General features: G+C 38.9%; 1 protein-coding gene across 1 annotated transcript in view; it reads left to right on the top strand.

The window, feature by feature from the left end:
* AFG1L (AFG1 like ATPase) overlaps positions 1–17,155 on the top strand; it is a 198,098-nt gene that overhangs the window by 46,469 nt on the left and 134,474 nt on the right. The window contains exons 4-5 of the mRNA XM_061427653.1: positions 10,680–10,781; positions 11,701–11,831. Coding sequence (XP_061283637.1) covers positions 10,680–10,781; positions 11,701–11,831 — 233 coding nt within the window. The remainder of the gene's footprint in view (positions 1–10,679; positions 10,782–11,700; positions 11,832–17,155) is intronic.

Genomic DNA, 17,155 nt, shown 5'->3' with positions numbered 1-17,155 from the left:
TCATCTGGCCTTACAGCTTGCCAATCACTTCTTTATTTGGCATACTCAAAGTATTTGATGTAACGAGATCAGTTTTCAGTTCAGTTCAGTCGCTCAGTCGTGTCTGACTCTTTGTGTCTGACCCCAAGAACTGCATCAGTTTTAGTCCTTGACTGATCAACAAGCCTCAGACTCCCTTGTAGCCATAACAGATTTTCATTGTGAGGAAGTGGTGGCAGAGGTTTATTATCTTAGTAAGAATTTTAGGATAATAGGAGTTGTATTGGAGAAGGAAATGGCAACCCACTCCAGTGTTCTTGCCTGGAGAATCCCAGGGACGGGGGAGCCTGGTGGGCTGCCGTCTGTGGGGTTGCACAGAGTCGGACACGACTGAGGCGACTTAGCAGCAGCAGCAGCAGGAGTTGAATAAGTAGTTACACTGCCTTAAAGGTCAAACTGTTCTTTTCTTTTCTCGGTCCTCTCTCTTATTCTGATGTTTATTAATGCCTCTAAATGTCTGTTTTACATTTATAGATTTAGCAAATCTAATAAATGATTAGTGTTCAGTTTTTAAAAAGGGAATGATAGAGATTCTTGAAGTTCTTTTATCTTTCTTTCTAAATTATTAAAAACATTTTTATTGGCGTTTAACTGCTTTACAATGTTGTGTTAGTGTCTGCTACGTAGGAGAGTGAGTCAGCTATACGTACACATGTATCCCCTCTTTGTAACTGCAGAGCGTTGAGTAGAGTTTCCTGTGCTGTGCAGTAGGTTCTCCTGAGTTTTCTGTTTTATACATAGTAGTGTATATACGTCAGGCCCAATCTCCTAATTCATCCCATCCGCCCTTTCCCCTCTTGGTGTCTATATGTTTGTTCTCTATCTCTTTGTCTCTGTATCTGCTTTGCAGATAGGTTCATTTGAGCCATTTTTCTAGATTCCACATATACATGTAAATATATGGTATTTGTTTTTCTCTTTTAAGTTCTTGAAACTTGTAGATTTTAAAAATGTGAAAGAATCTCAAACTATTCTTTTTCTTTGTTCATCAGCTAATTGGTATTTCTGAGACCAATGTATGCTTACTCAGCATCTAATTTATATCAGGTACTTGATCAGATTATGTGTCTGCACCTTTGGCTATCGCTAGGAGATCTCATTCTGTAGTCATCTCTCATTTTTTTGCCTCTTTGGAGAACATTTACTTCCTGTACCTTTACTTTCATGTTCAGTGATTGCTAAAATCAGAATCTTTGTTTCCCCTGTTTCTTTAACCACTTAACCATAAATGAAGATGCTTAGTAAAGCACAACAGTTTCCACTTCTGCAAAAGGACTTAAAAAAAAAAGCACAAATATGGAGGTTGTTGGATTTTAGTTTTGAAAATACAACCATATTCTAACACATTGAAGGGAGGTACAATAAACATAATTCATCTGAATGTTTGAAAGAATTAGAAAAGATGTGATAACATGGTATATTCACATAGGCTGGATGTGTGGTAATCTTTGGCTATGCACATCTTCATAATGTAGAGAGGGGAAGAGAAAGGAATTCTGAAACAGGAAGTGAGGTGAACATTTTGGTGGCTTTACTCTTTAGTTTAGAATTCTTACAAAATAGATAATAAAAGATAGGTCAAATTTTCATTTTTGTGGGGCTTACTGGCTGGGAGAGTAGCCTCGGCATGTCTTCACAAGCTCTTATTCTTTGTTATTTTTCTTTTTTAGACTTGGGAAACAAGTATTCAATTTTAAAGAGACTTGATGGAAAAGATGTCTGTTTTATAGCAATCCCTTTTCCTCTCCTTATTCCTGCCCTTGGCTTGGGCTCTGTTATACCCACCTCACTCTGCTCTTATCTTCATAGGTGTGTTGAGATAATCGATCAGATAGGCTAGGGAACCCCAGGAACGTTGATATCATCATGGTTCAATCTTGAGATGTTTCATTAACAAAAAGCTTATTATATCTCATGCAAAAACCAAAAGCTGCAGTAGCAGTATTTTGTGGCTTCATTCTTATCCTACAGCTGGCTTTCTTACAGCAAGGTTTCAGCTCTAGACTAACAGAATGTGTGATGACAGGGTTAATGATTTCTCTCATGTATCAGAAGAGAATAAAGTCCCTTTTTTGCGGTCTCCTGGTTTAACCTCACTTGTTTCACACTAGTAATTTTACCAGTGGAAAGGTAGACTGGTTTTAAGGTTAGGAGTTGGAAAGCAAAATTCTGCTAAGTGGGAGGTAATGGTGGAAGCTACCACTTCCAGCTCCTTCTATGGGGGAGTAGGGGGTGCAGGGTGTCACCTGTGAAAAGAGCACCACTAGAGGAGGCTCTTGAGTAATGATTTTTGGCTTCCCAGCTATGGGCTTAAAAGTTAGAACTTACTAGAGTTTACATGGCTTCCCAGGTGGCACTAGTGGTAAAGAACCCTCCTGCCATTGCAGGAGATATGAGATGCAGCTTTGATCCCTGGGTTGGAATGATCCCCTGGAGAAGGGCATGGCAACCCTCTCCAGTATTCTTGCCTGGAGAGTTCCATGGACAGAGGAGCCTGGTGGGCTACAGTCCATAGGGTTGCAAAGAGTCAGGCATGATTGAAGCAACTTATCATGCACAAGAGTTTTAGGTTTTATAAATGACTCCCCTAGTAAGATTGATTGTCTTATCTTGAGAAAATTACAAGGTTTTATTTAGGATTCTGTAGATGCCAAAGCCGGAGAAGGCAATGGCACCCCACTCCAGTACTCTTGCCTGGAAAATCCTGTGGATGGAGGAGCCTGGAGGGCTGCAGTCCATGGGGTCGCTAAGAGTCGGACACGACTGAGCGACTTCCCTTTCACTTTTCACTTTCATGCATTGGAGAAGGAAATGGCAACCCACTCCAGTGTTCTTGCCTGGAGAATCCCAGAGATGGAGGAGCCTGGTGGGCTGCCGTCTATGGGGTCCCACAGAGTTGGACATGACTGATGTGACTTAGCAGCAGTAGCAGCAGATGCCAAAGCAAAATTGTGAGGTAAGGGAAATTTAGTGTTGGTTTCTTCCCTACTTTTCCCCAGCATTCTTCCAGTTACTTGACAAATAAGCACCTGCCTTGTGCCCCGTTGTCTGTTGTTTCTGGAAATGTAATGGTGAATGAAAGCAGACACAGCCTTTGCTCACTCAAGGTTTACAAGCTGTGGCAATGGCTTTTTTGGACGTGGCTCACAGGTAGTAATTTACTTTACATCCTGAGGTAGTATATCCTTGGGTGTGTGCACACCACACATGTATAAACTTCTTTATCCTGTAAGATTTCCTATAACCTGGACATTGCTGATGCACACTGAAGTGTGATGTGAGTCTTCCAATTTTGTCTTTTTCAAGATTATTTTGGCTATTCTATTGCCTTTGTGTTTCCATGTTCATTTTAGAATTCATTTGTTCATTTAAAAAAAATCTTAGGATACTGAGATTTCAACTGGGAGTCTGTTAAAGACATGTTAAAGATCAATGTCTACAGAGAATTGATAACTTAAAATATTGAGCATTCCAATCTATCACCATGGTATATTTCTTAATTTTAAAATATTTTCTTTAATTTCTCTCAGTGGTATTCTTTAGTTTGTAGTACAGAGGTCTGCCATGTGTTTCAATAAATTTGTTCCAGTGTCCAGTGTATTTTATGTTTTCTAATGCTGTTGCAAATGGTTGTTGTTGGTCATTGCTCAGTTGTGTCCGACTCTTTGTAACCCCATGGACTGCGGCATGCCAGGCTTCCCTGTCCTTCAGCATCTTCCAGAGCTTGATCAAACTCATGTCCATTGAGTTGGTGATGCCACCATCCCACCATCTCATCCTCTGTCATCCCCTTCTCCTCCTGTCTTCAATCTTTTCCAGCATCAGAGTCTTTTCTAATGAATCAGGTCTTTGTATCAGATGGCCAAAATATTGGAGCTTCAGCTTCAGCATCAGTCCTTCCAATGAATATTCAGGATTGATTTCATTTGAGATTGACTAGTTTGATCTCCTTACAGTACAAGCGACTCTAGAGAGTCTTCTCCAACACCACAATTCCAAAGCATCAGTTCTTCAGCCCTCAGCCTTCTTTGTGGTCTGACTCTCACATCCATACGTGACTATTGGAAAAACTGTAGCTTTGACTAGACGGACCTTTGTTGGCAAAGTAATGTTGCTGCTTTTTAATATGCTGTCTAGGTTTATCATAGCTTTTCTTCCAAGGAACAAGCATCTTTTAATTTCATGGCTGTAGTCACCATCCACAGTGATTTTGGAGCCTAAGAGAATAAAATCTGTCATTGTTTCCACTTTATCCCCTCTCATTTGCCATGAAGTGATGGGACCGGATGCCATGATCTTCGTTTTTTGAATATTGAGTTTTAAGCCAGCTTTTTCACTCTCCTCTTTCACCTTCATCAGAAGGCTGTTTAGTTCTTCACTTTCTGCCATAAGGGTGGTATCATCTGCATAATCTGAGGTTATTGATATTTCTCTTGGCAATCTTGATTCCAGCTTGTGCTTCATCCAGCCCGGCATTTCACGTGATGTACTCTGCATAGAAGTTAAATAAGCAGGGTGACAATATACAGCCTTGACGTACTCTTTTCTCTATTTGGAACCAGTCTGTTGTTCCATGTCTGGTTCTAACTGTTGCTTTTTGACCTGCATACAGGTTTCTCAGGAAGCAGGTAAGGTAGTTTGGTGTTCCCATCTCTTGAATTTTCCAGTTTGTTGTGATCCACACAGTCAAAAGCTTTAGCAAATGGTATTGTATGTTAACATTTAAATTTCCAGTTGATCACTGCTAATATGTAGAATCAATTGATTTTTTGATGACTTTGCTAAACTCAGTTATTAACTCTAGTGGTTATTTGGTAGCTTCTTCAAAATTTTTTTGTGTATGCAATCATGTCTGTAAATAAAAGAATTTACTTTTTTCCTTTACAATGTCTATGCCTTCTGTTCAGTAGTTCTTTTTCTTGCCTCATTTCATTAGCTAGGATGCTGTACAGTGTTGAATAGAAGTCATGAGAGTGGGTATCCTTGTGTCAAATTTTGGGGAGAAATGTTCAGTCTTTTCTAGTAAGTATGATGTTGACTATAGGGTATGTGTGTTTGTGTGTCTGTGTGGGTGTTAATGTATTAGTTTTTTGTTGTTGTTGTCATGGCAACATATACATTCTACTTCTGTCTCTAGGAATGTGACTACTTTCAGTTCAGTTGCTCAGTTGTGTCCGATTCCCTGTGACCCCCATGGACTGCAGTACGCCAGGCCTCCCTGTCAATTACCAACTCCTGGAGCTTGCTCAAACCCATGTCCGTCGAGTCTGTGATGCCATCCAACTATCTCATCCTCTGTCATCCCCATCTCCTCCTGCCTTCAATCTTCCCAGCATCAGGGTCTTTTCCAGTAAGTCAGTTCTTTGCATCAGATGGCCAAAGATTTGGAGTTTCAGCTTCAGCATCAGTTCTTCCAGTCAATATTTAGGACTGATTTCCTTTAGGTTGGACTGGTTGGATCTCCTTGCAGTCCAAGGGAGTCTTAAGAGTCTTCTCCAACACGTCAGTTCAAAAGCATCAATTCTTTGGCGCTCAGCTTTCTTTATGGTCCAACTCTCATATCCATACATGACTGCTGAAAAACCATAGCTTTGACTATATGGACCTTTGTTGGCAAAGTAATGTCCTCTGCCTTTTAATATGCTGTCTAGGTTGGTCATATTGTCTCTTCTAAGGAGCAAGAGTCTTTTAATTTCATGGCTGCAGTCACCATCTGCAGTGATCTTGGATCACTCACTGCTACTTTAGGTATCTCATGTAAGTGGGATTGTATAATGCTTACTTATCCTTTTGTTTCTGAGTCATTTCATCTAGCATAGTGTCTTCAAGATTCATCCATGTTGTAGTGTGTGTCAGAATTTCATGCTTTTTTTAAGGCTAAATAATATTCTGTCATATTGTTTATACCAATTTTGTTTATTCATTCATCTACTGATGGATGTTTGGGTTGTTCCCATCTTTTGACTAGTGAATAATGCTGCTGTAAACATTGATGTACAAATATTGTTTGAATCCCAACTTTCAGGTGTCTTGTATATATCCAGAAGTAGAATTGCTAGATCACCTGATCATTTTATGATTAATTTTTTGAGGAACTGCCATACTGTTTTCCATAGCAACAGCACCATTTTACATTCCCACCAGTAATGTACAAGTTTCCACATTTTTCCGCATCCTTATCAACCTGTTTTTGTTTGTTGTTTTCATAATATCCATCGTAATGGATATGAAGTCATATCTCATTGTAGTTTTAATTTGCATTTTTGAAATGTAGTATCTTTGAAATGAGTATCTTTTCACTGTAGGTTTTTTGGTATTTGTCCATTATGAGGTCAAGGAAGTTTGCTTCTTTTTTTGTTTGCTAAGAGTTTTTACTGTGAATTTGTGTTGAATTTTTTCAAAATTTTTTTCAAACATTGTGAGAATCATATAATCCTTAAAAGTTTTTAACAGGAATGTAGTTGATTTACAATGTTGTGATACTTTCTGCTGTACAGTGAAGTGAATCAGTTTATATATATATATATATATATATATATATATACACACACATCCACTCCTTTTTAGATTCTTTTCCCATATAGACCATTACAGGGTACTGAGTAGGGTTCCCTTTGCTATACAGCAGGTTCTAATTGTTTTCTGTTTTACATATAACAGTATATATATGGGCTTCCCTGGTGGCTCAGATGGTAAAGAATCCGCCTGTAATGTGGGAGACCTCGGTTCGATCCCTGGGTTGGGAAGATCCCCTGGAGGAGGGCATGGCAGCCCACTTCAGTATTCTTGCCTGGAGAATCCCATGGTAGAGGAGCCTGGTAGGCTATACAGTCCATAGGGTTTCAAAGAGTCAGACATGACTGAGGCAACTTAGTACACATGCACAGTATATATATATGTCAGTGCCAATCTCCCAATTTATCCCTCCCCTCTCCTTATCCTCTGGTAACTCTAAGTTTGTTTTCTATATCTTTGACTCTACTTCTGTTTTGGAAATAAGTTCACTTATTCCCTTTTTTTAAGATTCCACATGTAAGCAATATCAAATGATATTTGTCTTTCTGTTGTTTGACTTACTTCACTCAGTGTGATAATCTCTAAGGCCCTCCAAGTTGCTGCAAAAGGCATTATTTTGTTCTTTTTCATTGTTGAATATCATTCCATTGTGTATATGTATCACATCTTCTTTATCCATTACTCTGCTTATGGACGTTTGGGTTGCTTCCATGTCCTGGCTATTGTAAATAGTGCTGCAGTGAACATTGGGGTGCATCTCTCTTTTTTTTTTTTTAATATATTTTATTTATTATTTGGCTGTACCAGGTTTGGGTTGCAGCCTGCTGAACCTTTAGTTGTCACATGTGGGATCTAGTTCCCTGGCCAGGGAGTGAACCAAGGACCCCTGCATTGGGAGCAGGGAGTCGTAGCCACTGGACCACCAGTGAAGTCCCCATATATCTTTTTGAATTATTGTTTTCTTTGGGTATATGCCCAGTAGTGGGATTTTTGGGTCATATGGTAATTCTGTTTTTAGTTTCTTAAGAAACCTCCATACTGTTCTCCATAGTGGCTGTACTACTTTACATTCCCACCAACAGTATAGGGGGATTCCAGGATTATCTAATTTTTTTTTAAATTGACACGTTTTTCTAGTTTTATTGAGACATAATTCATATATAACATTATGATTCGTATGTGACATACGTAAGCTTAAGTTGAACAACACAGTGAATGCATTGCAAAACTAAACTTATTTCAAACTTACAGCAATAAGTTTAGTTTCCATTCATTATCTCAGTTTAATATAAATATATATGGATGTGAGAGTTGGACTATAAAGAAAGCTGAGTGCTGAAGAATTGATGCTTTTGAACTGTGGTGTTAGAGAAGATTCTTGAGAGTCCCTTGGACTGCAGGAGATCCAACCAGTCCATCCTAAAGGAGATCAGTCCTGAGTGTTCATTGGAACTACTGATGTTAAAGCTGAGAACTCCAATACTTTGGCCACCTGATGCGAAGAGCTGACTCATTTGAAAAGACCCTGATGCCTGGAAAGATTGAAGGTAGGAGGAGAGGGGGATGACAGAGGATGAGATAGTTGGATGGCATCACCGACTCAATGGACGTGAGTTTGGGTAAACTCTGGGAATTGGTGATGGACAGGGAGGCCTGAGGTACTGCAGTCCATGAGGTCGCAAAATGTTGGACGACTGAGCAACTGAACTGAACTGAACAGTATAGGAGGGTTCCAGGATTATCTAATTTTTATATGTTGAATTTTATTGTGACAGGTAGTTAAATAAGTTACTTGCATGCCAGCTTGATTCATTTGAAGTATTTTTTTTAATTGAAAACTTCATTGAGATAATTATAGATTCAGATGGAGTTATACGAAGTAATGCAGAGAAATCTCTATGCACTTTACTCATTTCCCCACTAAGGCAACATTTTGCAAAAGTGTAGTATAAATATCAAAATGAGGATATTGACATTGATTCAATTCACTGATCCTATTCAGATTTCTCCAGTTTTAATTATATAGTCATCCCTAGGTATCCACAGGGTATTGGTTTCAGTAGTCCTCGAGGATATAAAAATTTGGTAATATTCATGTCCCTTATATAAAATGGCATACTGCAAGGAATGCACTTTGCCCTCTGTTTCTGGGAGTTCCACATCAGCTGTGCTGTACTCACTTAGGTGTGTATATTTATTTCTATACAGTTTCTCACCTATGTAGGTTCATATATCCACTGCTTTAGTCAAGGTACTGAACAATTGTATTAACACAAGAATTCCTTGTATTGCCCATCATTTTATAACCATACCTATTCACCCTCCATTTCTACATCCTGGCAACCACTAATCTGTTCTCCATTTCTAAAATTGTGTCATTTCAAGAATGTTATATAAATAAGAAAGCTTGTAACTTTTTAAGATTGGCTTTCTTTTTTTTACTCAGCATAATTCAGTGTACCATCATTCAAGTCGTTGTATGTATCACTGTCTCTGGAAATGGCTCATCTCACAGCTTTCTTTGGCTCACGTTATGAGGTATCACCTTACATGTGAACAGCTGTTACTCAGTGAAAGACTCAAGAGTGCCCACGTGTTGGTTTCTGGGGCTCTTTCATTATAGAACTGCCTCCTCTCGGGCTCTTTGCCTCACAAATTTCACCTGCATTTTTGGGCTCCCACAATCCTGATCTCTTAGCCCAACTCAGTTAGACCTGGGTATTTTATCTCTTTCTGTGCAGCAATCTGAAAAGTGCCTGCAAGCTAAAATCTGGAATGACATAGGACTCATCTTCTTAATCCAGTTGTCTGCTGATGGGCAATTGGGTTGCTTCCACATTTTGGCTGCTGTAAATAGTGCTGCTGTGAACATTGGGATGCATGCATCTTTTAAAGTTGGTGTTTTCATTCTTTCCAGATATATGCCCAAGAGTAGAACTGCTGGATCATATGGTAGTTCTATTTTTAGTTTTTAAAGCTATCTCCATACTGTTTTCCATAGCTACTGCACCAATTTACATTCCCACCAACAGTGTGCAAGGGATAATAGAGGAAGCCATGAGGATGAGAGACAAGACCAGCATTCCCTGGCCTGCCTGCTGGGGAATGCTGGGTGTGAAATGAACTTGATCACTTTCAGTGTCCTCAAAGCTCTGGGCTTTCTGTGAGGGAATAGGCTTCCGGTGCATACCTTGTTAAATGCTCAGGCTGTTGATTCTTCAATTGCTAATGTGATCATAGTGATTAAAAGTTTCAGAGAGTGTGTATTTATTTAACTTTAAAATTATTAAAGTTGGATAATTTAATTATAAAGGTTAACTGTATCTGAATTTAACTGTATCTGTATCTGAATTTCTTTCAAAAGCCTATATTCTCAGCTTTTAAAAAAAGTATTATAATTGTCAATTATCCAGCTCTAATCTACAGCTATTATTTATTTGCAGTTTTTATGTTAGATGCTAGTCTATATTTTCTTATTTTTTACTGGTGAATTTTCCATAGTGCCTGAGACAGTTCCACAGGCTTCCCTGGTGGCTCAGATGGTAAAGAATCTGCCTAGGATGTGGGAAACCCAGGTTTGATCCTCGGGTCTGGAACTTACCCTGGAGAAGGGAAGGGCTACCCACTCCAGTATTCTTGCCTGGAGAATTCCATGGACAGAGGAGCCTGGTGGGCTACAGTCCACAGGGTCGAAAAGAGTCAGACATGACTGAGTGACTGACACTTTTTCTCATGCTAAGTAAGGGCCATTACTTATTTTATTTATTATTATTTTAAATAATAAAATAATTATTTTATTTATACTGGTGCCTTTCAGAAGAGATACTGACTGATAAATAATCTGTAATTCTTGCCAGTTATGAACATAGTTCTCTGGAGGAAATAGTCCCCAGAGTGCTAACTAGATGTATTTCCTAAAAACAGGATTTTAACAAAAAAGAATAATATCAACATTTTATTTTTAGGTAGTTTAACATAAGAAATAAACACTCCTTAAAAAAAAAAAAGTAACATAGTGTTAAGTTTTCCAGTAGCAGAGTGTGGGTTCATTATCCCAAAGCTAATGAACAACCGCTAGAGCAATCAGTACATACTGTTTAATAGTATTTTTTTTTTTTTTTAAGGTACAGGGAAAACAATGGTGATGGACATGTTTTATGCTTATGTGGAAATGAAGAGGAAAAAACGTGTTCATTTTCACGGTTTCATGCTAGACGTTCACCAAAGTAAGTTGATGATCTGAAAGAAGTGATTTTTAAGTGGCCAAACACAGCAAAGTAATTTTCCTCATTTTAAAGTTCTTAATCTAAAAAATTAGATTTTTGCTAAAAGTAAGATTTTATTTAGTTTCATTTGTTTTGTGCTATATTGAAATAATTAGTGGTGTGTCCAGAGTTGGTCCTAGAGACAAATTCATTCCTTCCAAATCAGAGAACAGAGGTTACTCTGTGAAGGCCAGACATTTCCTCTACTAAGGATTAGTAAGAAATGTTAAAGCCTCACCTGTCTCACCAGGGTATTCTTGATTAGGCCCTTTCCTCCATGTCATCTTAGCATGCGGGCATTCAGTTTGTTCTTGTATGTATGCTTTATTGCTTTGTCAGTGGTCTTACATTATTTCATCTTTGCATTATTTGTTTACCAGCCATACTGTAACCTCCTCAGGGCAGGAATATTATACTTTTCTTCAAATACTTTCAGCGTTTAGTAACATATAGTGAATGAAGTGGGCCTGGCTGGAAGTAAGGGAACATCCTGATTAGACGTGCCAGACATAGAGGGCAGGGTGACCTCCTGTGCCTGCATCCCTGAAGTCCTCAGGGCTAAGATCCATCTGTTGATCCATCAGCCACCATCTAATCATCTGTTCTGTCACTTTGTCATCTCCAAAGTGGCTGAAGAGTGGAGATGGAATGATCACAGAGTGTCCTTACAAGCATGGGGATGTAGTAATATGTGAACAACTTATTTTGAGGTAGAGAAATTGCAACCAGCCTCAATAATCATATTTGCTTATATGTGAAATTTAAACTTCATTTGTATATTCACGCTGTTTCATTTAGAGGTTTAAAAAGTGTGTACTTAGGTGTCTAAAATGTACTTTTAGTACAATATTTGATTTGTGTTTAATTTCATCCATTTAAGGAATACACCGCCTTAAACAGAGTTTGCCAAAGAGGAAACCAGGATTCATGGCTAAATCATATGATCCAATAGCTCCTATAGCTGAAGAAATTAGTGAAGAAGCATGTCTCTTATGTTTTGATGAATTTCAGGTAAGGTAGAGATGTTTCATAGATGTAGAATGGTATACTGAGTTAAGTGTGAGTATTTCAATTCTGTTCCTGATTTTATCAGTTTTTAGAAACTAATACTTTATCTCTTATGACTTTAATTTTGTTATCTAGTCCTTGAGTCAGCACAGCATCACTTGCACAGGGCAAATTGACCCATCTACTTTTGTATGGCCAGTGAAAAAAAAAAGATTTTTATATTTTTTAAAAAAAGGAAACGAGGGCTTTCCTGTTGGCTCATTGGTAAAGAATCCACCTGCCAGTGCAGGAGAGGCAAGTTCTGTCCCTGGCCTGGGGAGATCCCACGTGCTGTGAAGCAACTCAGCCCACAGCTATTGAGCCTGTGCTGTGAGCCTGGAAACCTCAACTATCAGCTACTGAAGCCCAGGCACCTAGAGCCTGTGTCCCCCAACAAGAGAAGCCACCGCAATGAGAAGTTTGCACACTGTTATGAAGCATAGCCCCTGCTCACCACAAACAGAGAAAGGCCTGCACAGCAGAAAAGACCCAGAACAGCCAAAAATAAACAAATAAATAAATAAATGAAATTATTAAAGGAAAAAAAACAACAAAAATGCATCAGACAGCCTATATGGCTGGCAAAGCCTAAAATGTTTACTATTCTTCCTTTTGTAGGAAGCTTGCCTACCCTATATTCTAATCAATGGATTCACATTTCCCCTACATCATGATGTAAAGGAAATAATATTATGATTACAAAATAATATCTTTAAAGATATTTGAAGTTTTTTTTTTCAAGTGTTATATAAAAAATAAAGGATTCACACATCTCATTTAAGCCTCATCACTTATCTGTGATGAAGGAAGGGAATGGTTGAGTTGAAATTTTAAAGTTTGTTTTGGTTTTAGGGTTTGAAATTGTGCATTTAAATTGGTAATATGTTATTTCTTGGTCTTTATTTCTTATGAGAGCAGTTATCGCATCAAGGCAAGCAAAGTCTTATGCTTATTCTGTGTCCTCTGTATCCTTCTGTATCCCAGTGTTAAAATAGTAGTAGTAAAAATAACAGCAACAATAATAATGATACAAGATACTCTAGGTTAAGAATTATTTTCTCTTTATTTGACTGTTCTTTTTGGTAGTTCTGAAATGCTTTTTCTAAGATGCTTACCATAAGTGCAATTGATTATTGGAATGAAAATAGAAAAATCCATACGTACTGAATATAAGCTCAAAATAAATCTGTGAGTACTGAATATAAGCTTAAAAACAGGGCATCACACCCAAAACTTTTGAAAAAATATTTCTGGACCCGAGTGCAGAAACTCCTGTGTCTGATTGCCTAGAATAAAGGCCCAGAGAACTTTCAAGAGTAGGGAACTAACATTAGTTATATGCCTACCCGTGGCTCAACTGGTAAAGATTCTGCCTGCAATGTGGGAGACCTGAGTTCAATCCGTAGGTTGGGAAGATCGCCTGGAGAAGGGAACGGCTACCCACTCCATTATTCTGGCTTGGAGAATTCCATGAACTATATAGTCCATGGGGGTCTCAAAGAGTCAGACATGACTGAGTGACTTTCACTTTTCACTTTACCTCAAGGCAGGCCCTGGGTGACTCATACATCTCATCTAAGCCTCACAATGTATTTGTAATGAAGTGAGGAAATTGCTCTGGTTGAATTTTAAAGTTTCTTCCAATTTTAAGATTCTCTGAAATTATGCATTTAAATTGGTAGTGCATTATTTCCTGTTATTCTGTGCGAGTTAGTGGATAGATCTATGGCCAGGATTCCTTTATCCCAAATGAGGCAAGTTGGTCTCCTCTAGCAACTCAGTTGGAGAAGGTGATGGCACCCCACTCCAGTACTCTTGCCTGGAAGATCCCATGGATGGAGGAGCCCGGTAGGCCGCAGTCCATGGGGTGTCTCAGAGTCGGACAGGACTGAGGTACTTCACTTTCTCTTTTCACCTCCATGCATTGGAGAAGGAAATGGCAACCCACTCCAGCATTCTTGCCTGGAGAATCCCACGGACAAGGGAGCCTGGTGGGCTGCCGTCTATGGGGTCGCACAGAGTCGGACACGACTGAAGCAACTTAGCAGTAGCAGTAGCAGCAACTCAATACACACAGCTCACAACGGTCTCAGTTTATGATAGAGGAGAAAGGAGAATTTTTTTTAACCAGTAATGGTGTTACACTGAACCATCTGGGGAGGAGGAATTTTTACCTCTTTCTCCCTTCAGTCATATTCAGACAGCCTGGCATTCGCATTCACCCTTTGTGTTATAGAACTACAAAGGTCTTCGGAAGAAAGGCTTATGGAAAGAGATGTTCCTTAGCTGCTCTGAAGAGGTACACTGAGTACACGAGTGTACTACAGAAAGAGAGGGCCTTATTTAGTTCTAAAAATAGCACCGAGTTAACAGTTATGTGGCCTTCAACAAGTCAGTCATGAATCACTGAACGCCATCTCTCTTGGTTTCTCATTATGAGTTTTAACCAAAATATCTCTAAACAAAATTGAATCGACAGAGTTAAAATTTTTTTTTCCCCTTAGAAACAGAAGTTTTATTGAAAGAGGGAAACCAGTGATGTGAACAAAGCACTACTTCTGTATGTTACTTGTGTTGTGTCAGCTTTTTAAACAAGAGAAACTTTGAGGTACATGACTCTGAGTACCTTCTTTTGCCACAGTTATCAGGTATTCAACACATTAAATTTTTGATTAAAGGTATTGAAATTAAAATTTTTAAAGTATATTATTACCCAAACTTTGTTAACAAATTCATGGCTTACAAAGTGTCCTTACTTCACTTAATTCTATTAAATAGTTATTCTGCATGATGGAAGTAACTAATAGAGTTGGCAGGACCATTGATAAGACTGTTTAGGAATGTTAGGAGAAGATAAAAATCTGGTTGTGCAAAGATCCCGAGAAGATTTATGCCAAGCAGGGCCAAATTACATACTAGGCACAGCAGGTACAGTGCTGAGAGTCCATGATACTTTAAGGGACCCATGAAAATAATTTTTTTTATAATTTGGAGAAGAAATGAATATATCAATAGTGAATCCAGCCTGTATCTGTCTGTATCTGTACTATATTTGTTTATACCAACACAGTTATAAAATGTAATTTATATGTATATAGATGTATATTTATATATATGTTTAAATATATTTTAATTGAGGAAAGGTCTTCTGAAGGTTAAAGGGCCCATGAAAATCATATTGCCATCCTCATAGTGAGGTCTTAATAGAAACCTGTCTGATTGCTGGATATTCTCTGTTGAGTTCAAATTTTAGAAGATTGATACATGGTTGTGAAGAAGGAAACAAAAGCAACTATCTATTGGGATGAATCAAGTATTGTAAATGAAATGTAAGGCAACAGAAAAGATTTTTGAAATTATATATTAGGGGAGATCAAGAGGGAGACAGATCCCTTGCTTATAAAATGTTGCTTGCTAACAAAGAGAAAGTGAATGTGACGCAGCTGTCTGTCATCTCCTACTTTATCCAGAATTGGTTCATTCATTCATTTACTCATTCACCCCAGTTGTCTTAAAGAGTCTTATTCCTTTCTATAGGACCCTATCTGTCCCACAGTCACATGGATCATGTCAGGACATCTGATCTATGAGTAGCTAGTCTACAAGCTTGTCAACACCCGTGGACTTGTGTGGTGTGGCCTAGTGATTAAGCCAGTCATACATTTTTTCTTGTGTATTTGAACTAAAAGGTACAGAGGGAAGTTCCCACTTAGTAATGAGCCAAGAACAAAGAGATTTAGGAAGTAGCTGAATCACATTAGCGGAAGGAGTACCAGGGTCCTCCCTAGGCAGCTGCTGAGCTCTCCAGAGCAACCTGTAATTTCAGGCCAGTTTCCAGCACCAGTTCCCAGGAGGTGCTTTCAGTGCTATTTCATCCTGGGATCTCAAGTATAAACAAGCCCTTTCCTTTAGCTGAATCTCCTGTTTCTTGCCAAGAGTTTTGATGAGAAAGGAATTATTCAATTTATGTCTTGCTCTTATCTTCTGTATTGAAAAAAAATTTCCTGTGATCTAGAACAAATAGAGTGAATAGAAGTAAAGTAATGTGAGGAAATGTCATCTTCCTTAATATCTGTTACCTCTAATGGGAGGAGGTTTACCTGGATGAACCAAAGCCCAAGAAAAGCAAAGAGAAGAGGTATACATTAGGATGCTTTTGGCTGCAGGTAACAGAAAACCCAACTTAAAAGGGCTTAAACTCTAAGGCAGAATATAAGATGGGATTATAAGGCAGGAGAAAGGAATGGCAACCCATTCCGGAATTCTTGCCTGGGAAATTCCATGGACAGAGGAGTCTGGCAGGCTACTCAGTCAGACACGGCTGAGTGACTAAGACTTTCACTTTTCAAGATGGTGTCATCCCCCTTGCTCAACCCTGCTCCCTGCCAGCACCCGCTTCCTTTCTAACCTTATCACTCTTACTTTCAGACTCACTGAATGTTCCCTACTTTTCCCAATCCTATTTTCTTCATAGATTAGGGAACCATAGGTATTGGTGGTTTTTATACCAAATACTTGTTTCTCACCAGAGTTCTGAAAAAAATATGCAGAAAGACTACAGAATGAGACTGAAAAACAACTTGATTGCTTTTATTTGCTCCTGTATTTCAGGGTAGCATGCTAGTATGGTAGCGTTTACCCTCTTCCCTTGAGCAAAGTTGGCCTGAATGTCCTAGAATGAAAAATGTTAATAGTCTTGCTTTTTTGTTTTCCCTGCAGTACCAAACTTGAACCTTGGAGCTTATCACTGCATGCAAGAAAAGACTAGTATTTGCATATACCTTTTGGAGAAAAGCCAGGGAAATCGAGAATATAAGGGCAAGAATGAGGGCAGAGTTGATCACTGAGCAGAGCCTAAACAGATCGCTAAACAGAGGTGGCTCAGAGGTTAAAGCGTCTGCCTGCAAGGCAGGAGACCGGGGTTCAATCCCTGGGTCAGGAAGATCCCCTGGAGAAGGAAATGGCAACCCACTCCAGTATTCTTGCCTGAAGAATCCCATGGACGGAGGAGCATGGTAGGTTACAGTCCACAGGGTCACAAAGAGTCGGACGCGACTGAGAGACTTCACTTTCACTTTCACTTTGGAGAAAAGCCAGGGAAAGCGAGAATATAAGGGCAAGAATGAGGGCAGAGTTGATCATTGAGCAGAGCCTAGATTTCCTAATTTCAGTATCCTGTGGACTGTCTTCCACTGGTCTTAGAAAAGCTCCTTCTAGCACATCAAAACTGGGTTAACTGCCAGTTCAGGTCTCTACTGGTCCTCCTTTTCTAAAAATCAAGAAGATAA

The sequence above is a fragment of the Bos javanicus genome, chromosome 9 (assembly GCF_032452875.1).
Source record: "Bos javanicus breed banteng chromosome 9, ARS-OSU_banteng_1.0, whole genome shotgun sequence".
In the NCBI taxonomy this organism is placed as follows: Eukaryota; Metazoa; Chordata; class Mammalia; order Artiodactyla; family Bovidae; genus Bos; species Bos javanicus.
The sequence above is the reverse complement of the archived record's forward strand: the minus strand, read 5'-3'. Positions and strand labels throughout refer to the sequence as shown.